This window comes from Callorhinus ursinus, unplaced genomic scaffold, assembly GCF_003265705.2.
Source record: "Callorhinus ursinus isolate GAN/ISIS: 27379988/994484 unplaced genomic scaffold, GSC_fseal_2.0 scaffold18, whole genome shotgun sequence".
NCBI classification, from domain to species: domain Eukaryota; kingdom Metazoa; phylum Chordata; class Mammalia; order Carnivora; family Otariidae; genus Callorhinus; species Callorhinus ursinus.
In genome coordinates, this window is record NW_027397080.1 from 34,091,618 (window position 1) to 34,112,892 (window position 21,275).

Below are 21,275 nucleotides of genomic sequence, written 5' to 3' on the forward strand. Positions count from 1 at the left end.
GACAGAAAGTTCTGGAAGAGAAACTTAATCCTCTGGTAGTGCTGATCATCACCTCCAAGCAACAGACTCCAATGCGGAGATTCCCTGAACCACATGGAAAGCCAAGACCGGGGAGGCCTTGTCTTCCCGTCTGATCCTATGGCCCGACCATCACGCGTCTGCCTGTGATCCTGGCCGAGCCTCCAGAAGCAGGCGGCCACCTCGGGGGTCTGCCGGAGCTTTCCCTGGAACCCACCTGCCCTGGGGCTGAGGGCAATGCCTCTTGCAGCAAGTACATGCACATGGGGCCTTTTCAAGCTGGCCCCACCCGCCATACAGAGCCGCTCCTGGGTGGGGGTGGGTGACTTCTCCCGCTCACCTGGCAGCTCAGAAACCCCGGCCGCAGCTGCCTGCCCCACCAACCCCAGAGCTTGCTGGATCCACTGCCTGGAGTGACGCTGGAAGGGAGGGGAGGGCCAGAACCCACCAGCCTTCTCCTCTCACGACAAAATGGCAGGGCAGACCATCTTCCTAGCTGTGGGCAGAAGGAACACAGAGCCTTGGACATTCTTATGGACCTTCAGAGCTGGAGGAGGGGCCTCAAGGGTTTTTCCTCCAGTGTCTTTCTAGATGTGAAGAGACTGAGTCCCAGGCCACCTGCTCTGCTGCCTCCAACAGGCAGGCCTCAGGGCTTCTGGTCTCCAGAGTGCTTGGTGCCCCCTGCCCTCCCCTGTGCTCTGCCCATGCATGCCCTCCCCGCCAGTCAGGACCAGCCTCATTCACTCTCCAGGAAGCCTGGCGGGACCCTTCCCACCAGGACCAGCCCCCTCCTCCTTTTACTGGGTTTTCAGAATCACTGTGCAATTACCCAAGCTGGGGCTTTCTGACATTTCTGCTCCCGTCCTTAACTGTCACTTCTCTCTTGTGAAGGCTCGTGTCCTTACCTGTCTGACTTTCCCAAATAGATTTTAAACTCCTTGAAAAGACAGCCAGGGCCCCGGTTTTGTATCCCTTCACGCCTCCCCCACCCTGAAGCGTGGTATTTCATATCAACCAAGTTCGGAGCTGACAGTTCCCTGCACGACAGATCAGAAGCTAGAAATTCCAAAACCAGTCCTCTTCACATCGTCAAATAATTCTAAAAATAATGTTCTGTCTAATATTTAATCCCTATGCTTAGAATCATTCCCCTGTGAGTGGATGAAAACCATAAATTCAATCCACCGTATATCACACTGGTCTGTTATCCATCCTGTGTTTAGTCAGGCGATGGATGTCAGGAAGGCACGTTCTGCAGGGGTGGGGGTGTCGCCTGCAGCCCCCCAATACCTGCATCACCAGCAACCCCACCTGCCGTCCTTAGAGAGGCCCAGTGTCAGTTCAGGCCCCTTCCTGCAGCTCCTAGGGCTGGGCAAAGGGAAACAGAGAAAGGGTGATGGGACAGGCACTGTGATCCCACGAGAACCCAAGAACCTTCCTGACCCCTAACTCGCTCTCAGGAGAAGAAGGCAGCTCTGGCAGAAACAAAGAAGTCTAAGAAGCACTAGATGTGATAAGCTGGGACAAGGAACATGTGAAAGGGAAATAAAGGTAAGCCGGTGATGGAGTCATCTCCAGAAGACTTCGAGACCGGCTCTAATGAGTCGGAGCTCATTTATCCATTTGGTGTGAACACAGCTTTGCTCAGCAAAAGCAGAGGAGTGCTCTGGGAGGTTGGATGGGTGCAGAGGACTGTCGGCAGACGCGCGCCATCCCACCCGTGCCACAACGGGTCACCACGCGAAACCAGGCGCATCCATTCTGACGTCCCACTTAAGACCCTAAAGCCCAGCCTCGCCAGCTACAGAGTATAGGATGTTTAGTGAGCTCCAAACACTCATTTGTTCGTGGATGCTCTTATCCCAATTAAGCCACTCAAAACTTTTGAAGTTCATGAGTCATTTGCTTCAAATATCTTTAAATTAGGGATGGATTCACTTCCCTGGTAGCAAACACCCAGCAAGTTAATTAAAAGGGGCTCAGCATTTAAACCACCATCACAGTTCTAAACAGAAGGAGAAGAGCACGTCTCTCCCTATCACAGCTGCTCCTAACTCTCTTCCACTTCTATCCCAGCATTTTGAAATATTTCCCAACATGAGACTTGCTCCCAGGGTTGCTCTGCTGCTCAGGTCAGCTGACCATCAGTGTGAGAGAAGAGGAGAACAGCCTGTCCCTCCTGCTTACAGTGGGACACACCTAAAGGACACTGAAGGCCTCCTGGTGACAAGGACAAAGCAACTTGGAAATCATCCTTGGAAACGCATGAGTGCATCCCAATGTAAAAATTACCAGGCAGGATGGGGATGACATCTGAGCCATCTCCTCCTTGAGCTGCTGGGTGTCACGAATACATGATTGATCCAAATGGGAACACACATCGAACGACCATTAACGGAGACCTTACAGGGCTTCGTTGCCCCTCCTGGGTGGTGTACCTCCCAGAGCTACGAACACGGATTGTTGAGGAAAGCATCAGATGTGTCTGAGCAGGCTGGAGAATCTCAGGGTCCAGGGGCCAGCGGGAAGGTCTAAGAACATCAGGTCCCAGAAATCTTTAATGAGCACTAGCTGTATGCCACGCACCCACAGCCTAGGAGATCCACAGTGGGCAAATGCAATAACCGAAATCAGCTGGCTTGAATTCCCCACAGCTCCCTTTAAGAGTTTTAAGATCAAAGCCCAGGAAATGACTTTGTGTTTTTCTCCCAGGAGACTTTGTGATTCCAGACTCAGAACATGACCAGCAAGAGAGCTGTCACAGGAAGATGGTGCTTCGCTGTGGGGAGTCCTCCTCTCTCGACCTCAAGTGAACTCCTGCCCCATCTGACACTCACCCTCTGCCAGCACCATGTAAGGCTGGAGCTCAATGCCTCAGTGAACGTGAGCCAGGTGATTTTCCATCCCAAGCAGTTCCTAGCTATTGCCACCTATACCTCTGCAAAGAGCACCAAGGTCAGGGACAAGGATATGGGACTTCATCAAATGACCCCATAATGGAGCACTAAATGTAGCAACAAGCTAGTGGTAGCAAATCATCACAAGAAAAAGTCATTATTACCATCACTATCACCATCACCACCATCACCACCACCTCCTCCTCATCATCATCACCATGAGCCTCATCACCATCATCACCACCATCATCATCATCATCACCACACTCATCATCACCATTGTCATCATCAACATCATCACCATCATCACCATCACCACCATCACCATCATCACCATCATCACCATCAGTGTCATCATCACCATCATCACCATCACCATCATCACCATCACCATCACCACCAGCGTCATCATCACCATCATCACCATCACCATCGTCACCACCATCATCATCACCATTGTCATCACCACCACCACCATCAACATCACCATCATCATCATCATCACCATCATCAGCAGCATCACCACCATCATCACCACCATCATCACCATCTCCATCATCATCACCACCAGCATCATCATCACCATCACCATCAACATCACCACCACCACCATCACCATCATCATCATCATCATCACCACCACCATCACCATCACCACCATCATCACCATCATCATCATCACCACCATCATCACCACCACCACCATCACCATCATCATCACCATCATCACCATCACCATCATCACCATCACCACCATCACCGCCATCATCATCATCACCACCATCACCATCATCACCGCCATCACCATCATCATCACCATCACCATCACCATCACCATCACCATCATCATCACCGTCATCATCACTACCACCATCACCATGATCACCACCATATTAACAGCAGCAAACATGTAATGAACAGCTGTTATGTGTCAGGCAATGACCACCTGGCATATACTATCTCACTGATCTTTGCAACATTATAAGGTGGTTAATTCTGTAATTCCCACAGGCACATTCTGAGGCACAGAGAAGATAAGCAAGTTGCCCAAGTTCAAACAGCTAATACAAGAGGAAGCCAGGAATTTGAAGGCAGACACTCTTACCCACTGCCCTAAAACTAGGAGAGACTTTCCAATCACTTCACTTACAGGGTGGTCTCTGGGAGAGGGGCCGTTTGATGATTCCAGCAGCTACCCCACGTAATATTCACTCCTGAGGGATTTCAGAGTGCCCCGAATCTCCAGCCATCTGCTTTTCTATGCCCACCGATATCTGTGCTCTGGGCAGATGGGCCAAGGTAACTTTCCCCTTCAAAAAACTCTCTACCGAAGCAAAAATAAAAACTCACAACTCCCCAAACCTGATTCCAAAGATCCTCTTTGGACAACAGAACTGACTTAACAAATTCTTCCTATCCTTTCCAAAACCTTAATTCTGTCCTTTGGGGTGCCCTCAGTGGTGAGTGGGCAGAGCTGGTGTGCCTCAGATGAAAAGACTCTCAAGCCCCTGGTGGCTTGCTGGCCCCTGACACCTGCAGGCTTCTCCTTGGAGTCCTTCTTGCTGGGTATAGAAGCACCTGGCATGACGCAGGGTTCTTAGTTCATGCTTGGTGTTGTTCTACCGAATCCTCATGACAACCATTTGGAAGAGATATTTCTAAGCTTTAATTTTCCTGGTGAAGAAAATGAAGCCAAGAGAGAAGAGAACATCCCCAGGGTCACAAAGCTACCTGCAGCAGAGTCCAGATTCACAGGCGGTCTGTGGCTTGCAAGCACATACGGCATGCCCAGCCTCCTGGACCACCGCGCTGGGATCCCCAAGACCACCCTTGCTGCCTTAATCCTGTCTGAGAAAGGTGAGCAGCAGAAGTGCTCCACAAAGAGTCGAGAGCCCAGGTCTATGTGTGATGACTGCCAGGACAAGGGGGATTCATGGGGCTCCGCCAGGGCTCTGGGTAGCTTGGGTCACTTTTGTGGGAACAGCTGAGCTGTGACGGACCCAGTTAAGAGGTGTCACCTCAGCACTTCCTGTCTTGCCTTGCCTTGGCCTGGATGCCGAAAGCTGCTGACGCCCCTTCTCAGCATCCAACACCACTTCCCAGAATTAACATTTCTCTGCGCTAAAAGCAAACACACGTATTCCCGCCCCCCTTTAAATTTGTTTTGCTAAACAAATTAATCTAGCACCAGATTATATTATGAAGAACCATAAATCTTTTCCAAGATAAGCATCTGTCGAGTTGGATTAGCAACATCCAATGTACTGTGAATTAATTTACTGAGCCTTCTAATGCTGTCCCGAGCATTTAACTTTAGTAATAACAAATGTAATTTGGAATAAATGGGAACTTGTTTTCTCGTCCGTGCCTATATAGTAAGTGATGTGTGTAGAGGGGATGACAGTAAATGAATGCAGCACTAAATTCTATTATGATGATGGCTTGCGAGTTTATTGAGGTAAAAACAAATGCTTTTGTAAACTGCTTTCGGGCACCTGGCACAGATGTGATGGACGGCAGGCTGTGTGTGCACAGGTTCTGGACAAAGGCTGGCCAGGAGACAGCCCGCGACCCCCTGCAGACCTTCTCCTGCTGTGCTCCAAGCTCACAGCCTCCGTCCCTGGGTCTGGCTCTGGCCCCTGGCGCTGAGGTGGAGCTGGGTTTGCTTTCTTTCATAGGTATGTTGCTCTCTAGGGAAGAATTGCTCAGAATATAAAAACTGCAGTTCTCTTGTCCAGGTGAAGGAAGGAAGTAGGTCATGGAACAAAAGCCACCCACTCTATGAAAACCTATCCAACTCCCGACCACGGCCAGATGCAGCCTCATGCAGATGCAGCCTGCAGGAAGACCTATGCCGCCAACAGACCCTGGGAGCATGTCTCTTCTGTCCGGGGTCCTGAAGAGGGCCTGCATGGGGACTATGGAGCCCGAGGCCTTAGGACGTGGAGAAGCAAACAAACAGGGCGTGGGGGAGGCCACGCGGCACCCCCACCCTTCATGCCGACACCCCGGACTTCACATCCCATTTTAAGAGCTAGCCAACCCTGCGGCTCGTCTGGGATGTGCGTACCCAGATCTGATCTGTGAACATCCTGCTCCTGGTGGGGCGTGGGGTCGTGGCCTGCCAGAGGCCAAGGGGGCCAGAGGTGGGCTGGAGCACAGGGGTCCCGGACTCTGCGCATGCCCTCAGCCTGGGGACGTGCCTGTGGCTAGCCCTGAAGGGACGGGCTGTGGCCTGGGAGATTTTCAAGGGCCACTCCTTTAGAAGCAACTGGAAGAGGAGATAGAGGAGGAGAAGAAAGACAGAATGACGTTGCAGTAGATATTTCGAGGTAACTGTCCATATGCACCCAGAGCGATGGGCAGAGGACCCAGAGCCATTTGTTCTGACCCCGTCCCCCAAACACCTGCGACAACGCCTCCAGGGAAGATACTCCCCAACCCGAGCCAGTCTGCAGAGCCTCAGCAAACAACCACAGGAAGTTCTTCCTTATACCTGATCTCCATCTCTTCTGCCACTTAAAGTGATCCCTAATTCTGGGCCAATGTGGCCGTCGCCCCTCCACAGGCCACAGCCTTGAAGGTTTTTGGGTACTCTACTTGGGCCCTAATTCCACCAGCAGGTATGTCCGCATCTCACTCCCAGGCTGGCCCAGAGGTCAAGGTTCTACCATTCGGGAAGACGTGGCTCTGTGCCTGGCGGGGTCTGGACGCCCATGACACAGGCAAGGCGGGCACAGCATCTCCTTCTAGGCCACTACTAAGGAGAGACCCTGTCCTGTCTCCCTGCCACCAGCCAGAAGGGCTTGGCTAGAGCACAACCTGCAAGTCCACGGACAACACATGCCCCCTCTGTCCCCAAGGCCGTCACCCAACCGTCAGCACTCTGCCGTTGTTAGGTTTCTGCCGCTGAGAAATGGGGAGGCCTGCCACGCAGTGTCACCGGGCACAGCACGGCATCCTTCGTGAGCCACACCCCCAGGGTGTCCTCCCCCCACCAACCGAACCCCAAGCAGAAAAGAAGTGGGTGTACCTGAGGTCTCCCCCAGAATCCGTGGGGGCTTGACGTCTTCACCATCGTCTTTGCTAGGACTGGTGGAAGGCTCCGTTGTGCTAACCCCAACTGGGATTCTATTCCTGGGGCCCAGGGGCTCAGTGACCCCCTTAGTCTGCAGCGTCGTGGAGGTGGCCGTGGTGGCGGGGGCGGTGGTGGTGGCCACAGTTGTCTTCCGTGTCTGTGGGATGGAGGCCGTGGTGGGGCCGTAGAGCCCTGGAAATGTGTTGGATTCCGGGGCCTCCTCCTCCCCCGTGGGGCCCCAGGCGATGAACTCCGTCTCTGTGGTGGGCCTGCTGCCCCGGAAATCAAAACTGTTGAAGCCGGCCCCCTGCAGGTGCCTCTTCTCCCTCCACAGGAGGGCCTGCTGGTCCGTGGTGGCCCCGCTGCCCACTGCGGGGGATGGGGACGTCGAGGAGGAGCGAAGGGAAGGGCTGGATTTGGCAGCGGCTGGGGGCTTGGCGAGCCCCCCTCTGGGCACCAGGGCGGCCACCTGGTCCCTGGGTCTGTGCGCCCGTTTGGCGCGCGGGCTCGGCACCTGCCCGTGGCTGCGCTCCACGCGGGCCGGGCGCGGGCTCCACACGGGCACCGGGATGCGCGCCGCCTGTCCGCTCTTCAAACTCCACAGCCGGGGCGGCCGCTGCGGCGGCCGGGGCAGGAGCCGGAAGTCGGGGCCCGGGCCCAGGGACTCACACGAGGGCAGATCCATGGCGAGCTGAAACATGGCTATAAGTATCCAAGCATGGCTTCCTAGGGAGCAGCCCGGCCAGTGGATGGACATGGAACTGCGTGGAAAAGAGAGAGCAGTGTCAGGTGGGGGCTCTGGGGGCTCCGCCGGCGGTCCCTCCACCCCCGCCATGACACGGAAGCACTCTTCTGGTAATGAGCGCTAATCCTAACTTCAAAAGGGAAACCGAAACCCTCCATTAGCTGACTTCACAGCCCTGCTGGAGTGCCACCTCTTCATCAGCATCTTAGAAGCACTGTCCCCATGCACCTGCTCCCAGGAGCCGGTTCCCCTGCCTACACCTCACATCTCTTCCCAGGAGCATGCAACGCACATGGCTGGGTGACATGACGCGGGAGGGAAACCGAGTCTCAAAACCCCCAGCTCAGCCGACAAGATGATCTCAAACACCTTCTGTTCCCCCCTCAGCTTTTGCCCAGAGTTCATGAAACAGAGACAAGGAGAGAATGTGAGGTAAAACAGCAGCAGAGCTGGGGGCTCGGGTCACCCCTTGCGTCCAGGGCTGAGGACCTTCCTCTGTGTCACAGAAGTTACAGACCCAAGGTGTGTGTCTCGGAGCACACAACCTCCCTTCCTGAGCCCTGGGAGGACGGGGGTTCCACCCTCCGTGTGGCTGGGCCCGCCAGACTTCACAGGGGGCCCGAAGGCCAGGCATCTCCCGAGCCTCCGCCCCATGCTGTGGTCCGCAACCCCACCCCCACCTTCTCAGGCAAATGTGCGGATCTCACAGCAGGCTGTGGCCTCGGATGCTGTACGCTAAGAAAGCTTCTTATTTTTGGACTCCTCTGGATTTTGTTCAGGAAAATGAGATCTGCTGTGGATAAGCTGGAAGTTTATTGATGCACCAACCCTACCCAAGTGCTGTTCTGTTGACATTTCAGCTTCCCCTATTTATCTTCAGCACAGGTGCCCTTTGAAACCCCATCATCCACCTGCTCAGCTCCAGGCTCGGCTGGAGAAGGGCAAACCCCACACGACCCGGGGAAGATGGTGGAGGGTGGGTGCACGGAGCATCACGTGAGCACTCAGAGCACGGCAGACAGACCCGTGGAGGGCTTGGTGTCCCCGGGGCCCACGCTCCCTCACCAGCTTAGGTAATTGAGGACTGGGTACAGGCGCCATTCGAAGTCAGTACTCGTCACTGGCGTCACGTCTGAAAATTGACACGGATCCAGAATGTTAGTGGCTGGTGCGGGTGGGGGCGGGCGAGGGCGTTGGGTGCGCCGAGCCGCCAGCCTGAAAAGCTGCTCAAGACCAGCCCCATAGAAAAAAAGGCTTGGCAGTTTTTCTTTATGAGGTTTCGCATGACTTTAAAAGGGAATAAATCAGCGAGTGAGCAGTGTGCATGCATGCACAGGAGTGTGTCTCAGGACTGCAGGTGGCTGATGTGTGATAGCGCGTCAGTGCCTATGAAAGACCAAATGTACAAGTGGGTGTGAGTGTGTCAGCAAGTGTGTAAGAGCACGAGTCCGTGGGGGTTGTCCGTGTGCCCGTCTGTCACATATGCGTATTTGTGCATGTGTGGGTGTGGCTGAGTGTGGGGTCCATGTCAGTGAGTGTGTGTGAGCGTGTCGGCGAGTGTGCAAGAGTGTGAGTCTGTTGTGAGGCGGTCTGTGTGCCTGTCCATCATATATGCATATGTGTGTGCATGTCCAGGTGTGGCTGAGTGTGGGGTCTGCATGTCGGTGCACGTGTGTGTGCATGTGTCTGTGTGTGAGCCCCCCCTCATTCTGCACTGAGCTCCACGTGCCCGGGGCCGCCTCTTCTCTGGTGGGTACTTAGGCACGTGCCGCTCCCTGCCTGTCATCAGGATGTGGAAAGGAAGAAACTTGTATTAATGAGTGCTAATTACCGAAAAGGACTAATCCCCAAATAAAAAGGGCCCAGTTTTTTAATCAGAATGAAAGTGCTTTGCTGCAGAAATTAGGAATCGCTCATTATGCTAATGCCTCTGCACCGAGTTTCTGCCGGTGTGCAATTTCTCTGCACAGCCCGCCAAGCTCTGTGCAGGGACCAGGGCCTCTGTCACCACACACAGAAATTTAGGTCAGTGCGAAACATCCCCGTGCCCACGGAAAGCACAGCTCCTGTGGCCACAGGTGGTTCAGTGAGGATGGATGGTTTAGACCCTCTGGTTCTCCCACCACTCTGCATGTTTGGATGGGAGTCCAGCCCCCAGGAAGTGGGATACTTCTTTAAGCAAGAGTGGTGCTCAGCCCAGAAGGCCCTACCAGGCCCCACCAGGTCCTACCAGGCAACACCAGGCCCCACCAAGAAACACCAGGCCCTACAAGGAAACACTAGGTCCCACCAGGTCCTACTAGGCCACACCAGGTCCCATCAGGCCCCATCAGGCCCCATCAGGCCCCATCAGGCCCCACAAGGTCCCAGCAGGCAACCCCAGGCCCCATCAGGTACCACCAGGCCTCACTGGATCCCACCAGACAACACCAGGCCCCTCAGGTCCCACGAGGCAATGCCAGGCCTCACCAGACCTCACCAGGCCTCACCAGGCCTCAGCAGACACAAACAGGCCCCACTGGTTCCCCCAGCACTACCAGGCCCCACCAGTCCCCATCAGGCCCCACCTGGCCCCACCAGGCACCACCTGGCCCCACCAGGCCCCACCAGGTACCAGCTGGCCCCAACAGGCCCCACCAGGCCCCACCAGGTACCAGCTGGCCCCATCAGGCCCCACCAGGTACCACCTGGCCCCATCAGGCAGGCTGAATGAAGAGCAGCCACAGGCGAACCCGAGTGCCTCAGTACTTGGAGAAATATTGCCCCAGGAAATTAAAACCGCAGACCCCAGCCTGTGTTTGCTTGCCTGCCCCAGCATAACTTCACATACAGGATATTTCTGTCATTTTTCACCAATCATGAGCTGTAATTGGTTACCATAGAAACCCCCTCATTTCCACGCCACCCGGCTGTTATGCAGAAAAACCAACCGATTGCAAGAGCGGGGAGAGCTTGCTTTGTTTCTCTTTGAGTCCAGTTTCTTCCTTCTTAAAGTGATGGATTGGTCCAGAGAGGGAGTATTAGGAGGGCGTGGGGACAAGTCAGGACACAGGCTCCTCCCCACCGCCAGCCGCTGGGACACGCCGGGCCCCAGCACAGGCAAGCAGAGCTGATGCCAGCCCTCCCCAAACCTTGAGGGCATCCACGGGCCCCATAACAACACGCCCCCACCTCACACCACGAGGATGATTATAAGCACGAAGCCAAGTCCAAGTGCTGGCAAGCACGTGGGGACATGGGAACTCGTGCGCACTGTCGGTGGGAACGTAAAAGGGTGTTGCCGCTACGCAAAACAGCTCAGCAGTTCCTCAAAGACTTAGTTCCCGGAAGACTCCGCCTTTCCACTCTTGGGTATAAACATGAGTCCACACAAAAATGTGTGCACGAATGTTCACAGCGGCCTTGTGCCTGATAGCGGAAAGCAGAAACCAGCCCCAGTGCCCATCAGGTGGATGGATCAGGAAGATGCTCTCTGTCCCTACAGGAGAACGTTCTCTGGCCTTAAAAAGGACAGAAGCATCAACACATGCAACAACGTGGATGGAGCTTGAACACAGCGCGTGAAGGAGAAGAAGCCAATTACATCAGGCCACATGTCGTCCGAAACGCCCGGAATCGGTGAATCTGTAGAGACAGGGAGTAGATTCCTGGCTGCGGGGGGCTGGGGGAGGTGACTACTAATGGTTATAGGATTTCTCTTAGGGGTGACAGGAATGTTCTGGAATTGATAATGCTGATGGTTGCACAACCTTGTGAATACATTAAAACCACTGAACTGTACCCGATGGGGGGTGAATTTAGGGTATGTACATGGTAGCTCGAGAAGTGGATGTTCAAGGGTGGAGAGACCAGCCTGGGGTGGGTTGCATGGTGTCCTGCTCTGGGTGCGGGCCCTGGCAGGTGGGAGGAAGGAGAGGGTGCCCAGGCTGGAGCCAGCGTCTGAGCTGCGGGCACGGGGCAGAGTGTGCATGAGATCTTTCGGGCTTGTGCACAGTCCTCACAGGGGCCCGGTCTCGTCTGCCCTGCAGGGCAGCGTCCCAGCTCCCCCTCCACCACCAGCCTCGTGCACATCAGGGCTGTGGCACCATCCCCTTTATTTTCTGGTTCACAGCTTTCTTGCTTCTCCCCCTTTTAAATTTTTATTGAAAGCTTTTTTTTTTTTTTTCCCTAAGAACACTTTCATATGATTCAGTGGATTGAGATTGAATTTGCTACCTTCTGTATATTTTCTTCACAGAAGAAAACCGTGGTCAATTAAGGGAGACAAAGACTTGTCTTCCACTTACGGTTGCACTTTTCCCCAGGGGGCTCACAGGCCAGGCCTCCCGCAAGGGCCCAGCGCCCACCTGCAGGAACCCCCAGGGCGGTGGGACTCTGGGCTGGGCCGGAAGCTCCGGCGAGCCCTGGGATCTTCCTTGCATGGCAATGAGCCCCCTCCACCCGCCCCCCCACACACAGTCCCAGTGCTACAGCCCCGAGGAACACCCCTGCCCCCAGAGTGTCCACTTGTCATCAGCTGGTCTGGGACACCAGCCACATGATTCTGTGTGAGGGAGAGGTTGGCTCACACCTGCTTGGGATGGTGACTCTCTCAGCTATGTCCCATCCCATTTCTTCTGGCTATGAATCGGGTGAGTTTTGGAGAGTTATGAAAAGCAGGTGTCCCCCAGTAGTGTGCGCTGTGCTTAGTGACCTGCTTCCCAAAATTAGCACATGGAAAGGGGAGGGAAGTCACTTTCCAGTGGAGACACCTGGCACGCAGGACCTTGGCCAGTGTCAAGGTCGCATCCGCAGTGGTGAGTCATGAGAGCAGGCACTCCTGACGTGATGGGGAGGGCACTGCGCCTCCTCCCGAAACCCGTCACCCCGTCTAACAGTGAGAAAACCACCCGACAAATCCCGATGGAGGGACAGTCGACAAAATCCCCGACTAGTCCTCCTCGAAACTGTCAAGGTCATCAAAAAACAAGGAAAGCCTGGAAAACTGTCACCACCAAGGGGAGCCTAAGGAGATGGGACGCCTACATGTCATGTGGTGCCCTGAGTGGGATCCTGGAAGAGAAGAAGGAAGTCGGAGAAAAACTGGGGAAATCCAAATAAAGTGCGCGATTTCACGAATGGTAAGGAGAGGTGCTTCCCCTTGGTTAGGACCGATACACCGTGGTGATGTAAGATGTTTACGTGAGGGGCATTTGGGAGCAGAGAACTCAGGATTCCTATCTGCTTTTTCTTCTTTTCAATTTCTGCAAATTTGAAACTATTCTGAAATAAAGAGTTTATGGAGGCAAACACAGCAACAGAAGCGGGGTGGATATGGAGGTCATGCTGAGGGGGTGCAGGTGGACCCCGCAGGGGCTCCCTGGGGTCCCTGGGCCCCAGGTGAATGGACATCCACCTCTGGTGGTGGCCTGGGGGGGGGCATCCACGAAGGAGAACAGCCTCGTCACCGTGTTCCCATCAGGCAGAGAAACGTGGCTTTAGGTGGGAGGGGAGACCCTGGCGCCTGGTACAGAGAAGACCCTAGGTCCCACCGCCCCCTGTCACCCCGAGTTCTCTGACGTGCTGGCCTGCACAGAAGGGGGCCAGCAGACTGCCCCCTCTTTCCCCTTCACACGCTCAGGAGGCTTTCACCCGTGCCCCCCGAACACCAACAGGACGACGGTGCAGGAACAGAGATCCGCCCTCCCCACTTGGGGCAGGACCCCCCAGCCTCGGCTCAGGAAGGGAGCACACACACACTTTCTTCTGGTAGGTCAGTCGCTGGTTCAATATTCCTACTGAAAAAAAAAAAAGGGGAGCCATGACTCACTGGAATGTTTCCCCAGCCTGATGTCATTAATGTCCTGTCAGAGCTACCCCTGGCTCGCGTTACCCTGTGACTTACTATGATTAAAAGCGTCCCTCTCTTTCAGGAAAGGTGCTCTGGGTTGCCTACAAGGCTTTCATCTTCAGTGGCCCCATGGATATCAGGCACACACTTGATATTTGATTCACGGGGAAGGAGCGGTATAGGAACCATTCATTTGCGTGGGATAGAAACCTCCAGAATGGCAAGAACTTTCTGGCTACTGGCCTCCTCCAGAGCAGGGGGACCCGCAGTGGGATTCTGGGGTCTCTTAGCACCCTCCCCTGCTGGAGTGGGTCCCATTCCTGGGTCAGGCTCCTGGGTCCCACCCTAGGTGGACCGGGGATGGTGCGTCCTGCTGGCTCGGGGGAGCCAAGAGTCAGTGCCCTGCAGAGAAGGTGTGCTCGCTGTAACGTGGGCTCCTCCCAGGGTCAAGGTCATTGCAAGGCAAGTGTGACAGGCATCTGAGTGTGCCTCAAACGTGTGTCCACCTAACCACCGCGCTGGCCTTCACTGCCGCACCCAAATCACAGGAGGTCCTCCTGGAAAGAACAAAGACGGTCCTCAGCTCCAGCCCACCCCAGAGCTGGACACTCAGCCCCCTGGTGCTTGGGGCCCGAGAGGGTTTACCAGCCTTGGTAAAGGGCTCCCGGTCAGGCTCGTGTGAGAAGCAGTGGGTAGGACAACCTGACACCAGTCTCTTGACGAAGCCGGTTCTCCTGAGGTGTCTGTGGATGGGGGTTCCACGGGCCCTGTGCTACCAAACACCAATCCCACCCCAAACACTCAGTACCTGCATGGTGCCAGCATGAGACCCACAAATGAGGGGGCCCGCTTGGAGTCACAGTGAGCTGGCATCAGACCTGGAGTCTAGGACTCAGCGACTTAGGGTCCCAACAAGCGCAGACCTGTGGGACCAGGGACATACTAAGAAAAGTAAAGCAAACAAAACCTCCGTGACCCACAGCCATGGTGGCCCCACTCCCTGGACCATCTGCATGGTGTCTCCGCCCGGAGGGGAGGAGCGGGGTGGGCACTGGACCCTGGCAGGTGCTACTCCATGCCCCCACTAACCTCTTGCAGCTGCCGGGGCCCTGCGGTCCCAAGGAATTGCCTCACACTCTCTTTCGGAAGGTGAGAACCTCTGGTTCCTCAGTGGTGCCTTGCGGTTCGCAAAGGACATTGTATGTATCAGCGATGCCCCCCTGGGAGGGATTTTACCCCCAGCGGGCATCCAGCGATGTCTGGAGACATTTTTGGTTGTCACTATTCAGGGGTGCTACCGGCATTTAGGGAGAGCCCCGGGATGCTGAGAACATCCTACAGGGCTCAGGACAGCCGCCACAAAGACTTAGCAGCCCCAGTGTCCACGGGGCCGACATTAAGAAGCCCTATTGCCCACGTCCATTTGCTCCTCCCGGGGCCTGGTGATGGGGGAATGAGCATCTTTAACCCGAGAGGAAAGAGGCTCAGAGATGACCCACCCGCTCACGCTCCAGAAGCAGCACGAGACGGTGGAGACACGGGGGGCTCAGGGCTGGCTGCCTGGCTCCCAACCTGGTACTGCAACATGCTGGCTTTGTGAGCTTCCGCGATCCCTGTAAGCTCTCTGTGCCTCAGTTTCCCCACACCACGGGGTGTCACGGGACTCCACGGTGAGTCCTTGAGGCTTGGCTCCCTGGAAGCACGCACAAGCATCAGCCATGACTGCCCGCCACTCCCCTCGAGGCCGTCAGTGGAGCCCGGGGGCCTTGTGCTCTCCCTGGGAGCCCTGGAGCAGGGCGTCTGCAGGACTCGGAGGTACGGGGGATGTTCTCAACAGCCTTCACAGGTGCCTGAAGGAGACTGAAGGATAGCAACGCGCTGGCGTTCTGGTTGCCCGGGCAACGTGCCCGTAAGCATTCTGGAGGAGTGAAGTGGTGACAAGCAGTGGGTGGGTAGCACCGTGGGTGGGAATGTTCTCTCCCCAGGAGCGGGGAGCAGCGTTTCTGTGAGTCTGACACACAGCCCTGCTGCCGTGGTCAGGTCCCTAGTGCCCTCCACTCTGTGCAGGGATAGTAGAGGCACAGGCCACCCGGGGCCAGCAGGTCCCCTCAGCTCAGCTACCGCCCTCCTACATGGCACACTTGTCCTCTCTGGGCAGCGCCCATGATGTGGTCAGCAGCTGCCCCAGCGGCCAGGCGGCCTCCCCAGGTTTGCCAGCCCATTGTGTCAGGTACCCTGTGCCCTACCTCCCATGCTTCCTCGGCCAGCAGGGACAAACGTTTCGATGGGCCCCCTGCCCAAGCCGGCCGGCCCATCCCAGGGACAAGTCATATCCCTCTGGGCAAAAGAACAGACTTGGCCAAGCCAGACTGTAATAGCAGCAGGACCAGAATCCTGCTGCCTGGTAACCTGAACCCCACACCAAAGTCAGCGAGGAACGAGGATGCTCAGAAGGGCCCTGGAAAGGCAAAGTGGAATCAGCAAACCACCCCCACCCCCACCGGCACATGTTCTCAGCCTGGGCCTCCCGTGAGAAGCACCTGGCTGGGGAGAGGGAGGTTACAAAACGCGGAGACCCAGGCCCCACTGTGGACCCATGAACCAGCATCTTCGGGGGGAGAAGTCCGGCATCTGTAATGTTTTCAGAAGCTCCCTGGGCGTCCAGGATTGAGAGCCGAGAACACAGTCCCTCCCTCCCTTGGACCCCGTTCAGTCCAACTTCACCAGCACTTTTAACGAGACATACAGGATATGCCTGGGGCTGGGTGACCCCTCAGCACAGGGCCTGGGCAAGAGCAGAGGCACACAGTGGTCCCAGGCCCCGTGTCCATCTCCTTCCGGAGCTCGGCTGCCCTCAGCCTGGTTGTCAAGCCAGGCAGATGCTCACGGGCAAGTTCTCACCCCACCCCGTGAAAAGAGCCAGGGCCCAAACGCGCATTTACAGAAATCCAGACCAAAGAGAAGGGAGCACGGGAATTAAGGACGGCACGGCGCACTGAACTGCGGCCCACGCGGGCTGACCCACAGCTCCGTGCCGGGCACCAGGCCCTGCACGTTGCACGACTCTCTCCTGCCTGTGCTCGGGAACCCTTGGGGGAGGGCTGTTAACTCTCCTCTTGCACAAGAAAGAGAAGCACAAAAATAGCATCTGTGTGTTCTCTGGAGAGAAGTCTCTCGACCACAACTGAAAGTGGAGAGGAGGTAAGCACTCAGCCGCGGGAGGGGCGCTGGCCGCACGCACTCCTCCCAGGCTCCAGGGGTTCAGCCGTCCCGTCATCCCTCTTACGCTGGCAAACACGCACCCCAGGTCCTCGCGCGCGCCTGCCGGCGACACACCGCTCCTTACTGGTGTCTTGGCCCTGAGCCGTGGACTCTCGAGAACAAATACCGGGGCTCCCACGGCACCTGCTGAAGGCCTGCCACCGTCTGGTTCTCTTGCCGTCATTATGTTGGCGTGGACGCAAGTCACTGTGCGTTCAAGGGGCTGTTGAAGCCACCCAAGGACGGAGGGCGACAGTGGCAGGGTCACTGCCTCTCAGAACAACAAAAGCAGGCCCCCCATGCACTCCACAGGGTTCTCAGGTTGACAGAGAGGGGAAGGACAGTGTCAACGGTGGGGCCCAGGGCTTGGCGGCGGGAGGAAGAGCGAACCGTCCCAGGGGAAGCCGGGGGCCAGGGCCACTGGGGCCGAAAGCCCGGCTCAGCGGCCAGCTCACCAGCCCCAGGGGACAGGCACCTGTCCGGACACCATCCCCCGAGGTGGTCACATGCCCACCTTGTACAAGGGGATGGGATGATGGCCAGATGTCGGCAGAGCTCTTAGCAAAGGGTCTGGGGCTGCCTAAGGCTCGGGCTCTGGCAGCCGCCATCTCTGGCCTCCAGAGCTCCCAGGACCTTCCCTTAGGAAAAGCTGGGGTGAAGCTGGTGTCCTTCCCAGGGCAGCCGCTCTAAGGGACTCAGCATGGCGGGAGCACCCTGGGTCCTCGCACGTCAGGAGGTAAACTGAGGAAGATGAAATCTGTGTGTAGGAGCTGAGTGGGTGCTCTGAAGGAGGCAAAATCACAGAGAACCTGGAGAGGCTCAGAGCCTCCTGGGAGGCACCAGCGTTGGCCAGGAGCACCTCCCAGAAGGACGGACAACGGTCCAACAGGCAGTCAGTGGGGGTTTGGGAGAGGGCAGATGACCCTGAAGGTCCTTCTGAGTCTGTGATGTGCAGACTTCAGATAGCACAGGGGTCCACCTTCCACAGTCAAAGGCAGACCCAGGCCACCTGGGGAGGAGCCCCGAAGTCCTCAGCCTTCTCCACACCGTGCCACAAGCACGTCACCATCCCTGGCTCTTCACGCCTGAGCATAAATGAGGCTGAGAGAAATGGGTCCTTGCAAGGGACCAAGGGACTCACGTAGTGGCCATCACGGGGCACAGGGCCTGTGGCAGGGAGGGGGCAATCAGGGCTCCTCTGTGGCCCACCTGACATCCCACCGTCGGTCCACGGATGGGGAAAACAGGCAGGTGGTAACTTGGATACAAGCTGGACATGCCCGAAGTGCATGAATCATCCATGCAAATCCCACAGTGTAGGTCATGGCTCCACCTCGTCTCCAGCTACAGAGTCCCCACGTCCCCATCAGGAGAGGATGTGACAAGAAGAGGAGCCTTGCTCTCCCTGACCCCGATGCCCCACCTGTGCCCAGCCCGCAGATGGGAGGGCACCTGACGCAAATCCCAAAGGGGTTGCAGGCGAGGCCATGGAAAAGCTGCCCTGGGCAAGTGCCCCTGGGGGTGAGGTCCACCCCGAGCACAGGCACCCCTAGGAGAGCCCACCGGGGCCAGCTCCCATCTACCCGCCCACGCCCGCTGAGATGCAGCCCCTCTCCCCCGTTACCAACGAGGACGACGTTTCAGAGATGGAGCTGGGCTTGCCTAAGGCCACCACCTAGTGCATGGCATCCTGGGGACCCCTTTGCAGTTGTCTGCCCAACCGTGCCCCTGGGCTTGGGTGCAGAGTGAGGCAGGGGCCAGCCTCCAGCCAGTTTCAGAGTCACAGGGAGCTGGAGGGAGTTCCACCTGACGCAGACTTCACTGCTCTGACCACCAGCAACTGTTCCCCAGCCTCTGAACACAAAGGGCGACAGGCGGCTCACTACCTCGAGAGAACAACCCTGGGCAAGTGTGGGGCAGTGTCTGAGAAAAGCCCGCCCGTGTGCACGAGAGCCCACGCTGGGCGGCGTCTGCATCCCACTCCCAGCCGTGTCCTGTGGGGGACTCGGGACTAATCATATCCCTGAGCTGCTCTCCCACATACTGGTGGCATGTAGCCCAACACACGTGCGCGCGCGCGCACACACACACACACACTTGTACACACACACACACTTACATACAGACACACATAAGCACTCACATGTATAAACACACAGAAACATACGCACGCAGACGTGCACGCACGTTCCCAGCCACGCCTTTCCGGTTCTCCCTCCTGCAGCAGAGCTGAGAAACCCCACCACCCCGGCCACCTCCACCAGGCACGCGCCGTGTTGCCTGAGTCTCCCAGTGGAGTGTCCAGAGCTTGGCTGCAAACACAGCTTGGCACAAAGCTGATGTGACAGCTACCACTGGCGTGGGGACAAAGCACTGTCGTTTGGGGAAATTCTTCCCAAAAGAACCCAGTGGAGCTGGGCCAGATGGGTCAGGGCTTCCAGCTCTTCCCGAGGAGGTCATCCCATCCTGACACTGTCTCAAGAAACAGGTGTCACGGGAGTTCTTGCTGGAATGTCTGGGGGGCATGAGAGCTTTTCTAGGAAGGCCCAGAGCTTCTGGGCAGCAGCTGGGGCTTGAAAGGGAAAGAAATCCTCTGGTTTCTGGGAAAGCCAAGTCCCCAGTGCTGGGCTCTGACAGACCAAGGACCAAGGAGGCCTCTGCGCCCGTCCCCCATCCCAAAGCACCTGGCTTCAAGCTCTGGTCGCTTCCGTGCGGAGGTCCCTGACCAGCTGCCCGTTTCTTCCGAGAGGAGTTCTGATCGTCCTCTCAAGAGAGGGTTTCCAATGCTTCTCTGGAACGTTCTCCGCCTTGTGCCCCAGAATGGATGGCCGTGGGCTACTGACAAGCTCCCTGGAACCCACAGCTCTCTCTTGTGGCATCTGTGAGAGCAGGTCTTATCTCTGTCATGCATCTGAGCTCCGTGCTCCAAAGAGAATTTCCATCCCAGGCGGCGCAGGAATGGTCATTCCCGTGGTACAGATGGGGACATGGAGGTCATGCAAGGGAGAGTGGAGGGGGTGATCAGGGGCGGAGCCAGGACCTAAATCTGCCCGGTCTACCTGTCACCCATAGCACCCTCCACTGTCTCAGGGAACGATTTCCACCAAGGGAGCTGCTCCTTGTGCAGAAATCAATGGTCTTCAGTTGTCACTGAACAACATTCGCCAAGAACATGAGACTCCAGCACTGGCCCCTGGGTGACAGGGTATAGAACTTGGTGCCCCCTCCGTGAGGACCACCCACACTGATTTTCATGGGAGGGGGAGGAAGGAGAGAAACTGCCACCCATGGAAGCCATGAACCTTCTAGGTACGAGGTGGGTGCTGAGCCGTGCCCTCCTGAGAACGCCAGCCTGGTGTGAAGAATACACCCCAATGCTGGAGCCGAGACACCTCATTGTTCACCATGGTGGGACTCAGGGCAAGATCATCCGTGAAGGGGCCACTTCCACACTCACCGGGGTGTCCGGAGCCCCCTGCTAGCTGCACACCCTGCCTTACGGACGCCATCAGGATGACCTACGGTTGCTGAGTTCCAAAGCCAGTGTTTGACCCCTGGCAGTGCTGACGACAGCCGTCCCTCCAAAATGTATGTGTTGAAGTCCTAGCCCCAGGACCTCAGAATGGGACAGTGCTTAGAGACTGGGTCTTTAAAAAGGGGATTAAGTTAAAATGAAGTCATTAGGGTGGGTCATAATCCAATAGGACTGGTGTTCTTATAAGAAGAGGAGATCGAGGCACAAACATGCCCAGAGGGACCGCCCTGTGCAGACACAAGGAGGGGACAGCTGTCTACACTCCATGGAGAGAGGCTCAGGAGGAGCCAGCCCTGCCCACACCTCAACCTCAGACTTCCCGCCTCCGGGACCGGGAGAAACAGACGTGTGTTGTCCACGCCGCATGGCCCGTGGTACCGGTATGTACGGCAGGAGCCGGCTCTGCAAGCATCTTCCCTCCCCTGCAGCTCCTGCCTCGGCTCCCCCTGGGGGTGGTCAGGGCTGCCTTTGGCTTTCTCCAGGAGAGCCGGTGCCCTGGGTCTGGATCCTGCGTGTGCAGGGGTCACTCACAAACACAGCCGCACGCCGGAAATCCACAAGCCGATCCAACCTTTTCCTCCCCGTCCTAAAAACACACGTTCGGTGAGTCCTGCCCCTCCCTCCCAACCACGCAGGGATTCTCAGCCTCCCAACACGCACATGTGGGCGGGATCGGTCTGCGTTGGGGGCTGTCCTGTGTGCTGCCTCCACCCACAAGATGCTAACAGCACCCTTCTACCCAAGGGTGACAACCAAAAATGTGTCCAGACATTGGCACACTTCCCCCAGGGAGACCGCCTGCCCCGTTAAAAACCAATGCTCTGAGACACACCTTGATTCCAGCCACGGTCTCCCCCTCTACCTTCCCCAGGCCACCACCTCGCCTGATGCTTCCCGCTGGCTCCCCATCA

General features: G+C 56.6%; 1 protein-coding gene across 6 annotated transcripts in view; it reads right to left on the minus strand.

The window, feature by feature from the left end:
- AJAP1 (adherens junctions associated protein 1) overlaps positions 1 to 21,275 on the minus strand; it is a 189,544-nt gene that overhangs the window by 126,020 nt on the left and 42,249 nt on the right. For all 6 annotated transcript variants that reach the window (XM_073903444.1, XM_073903445.1, XM_073903443.1 and 3 more), the window contains exon 2: positions 6,949 to 7,754. In XM_073903444.1, the coding sequence (XP_073759545.1) occupies positions 6,949 to 7,754 (806 nt within the window). The remainder of the gene's footprint in view (positions 1 to 6,948; positions 7,755 to 21,275) is intronic.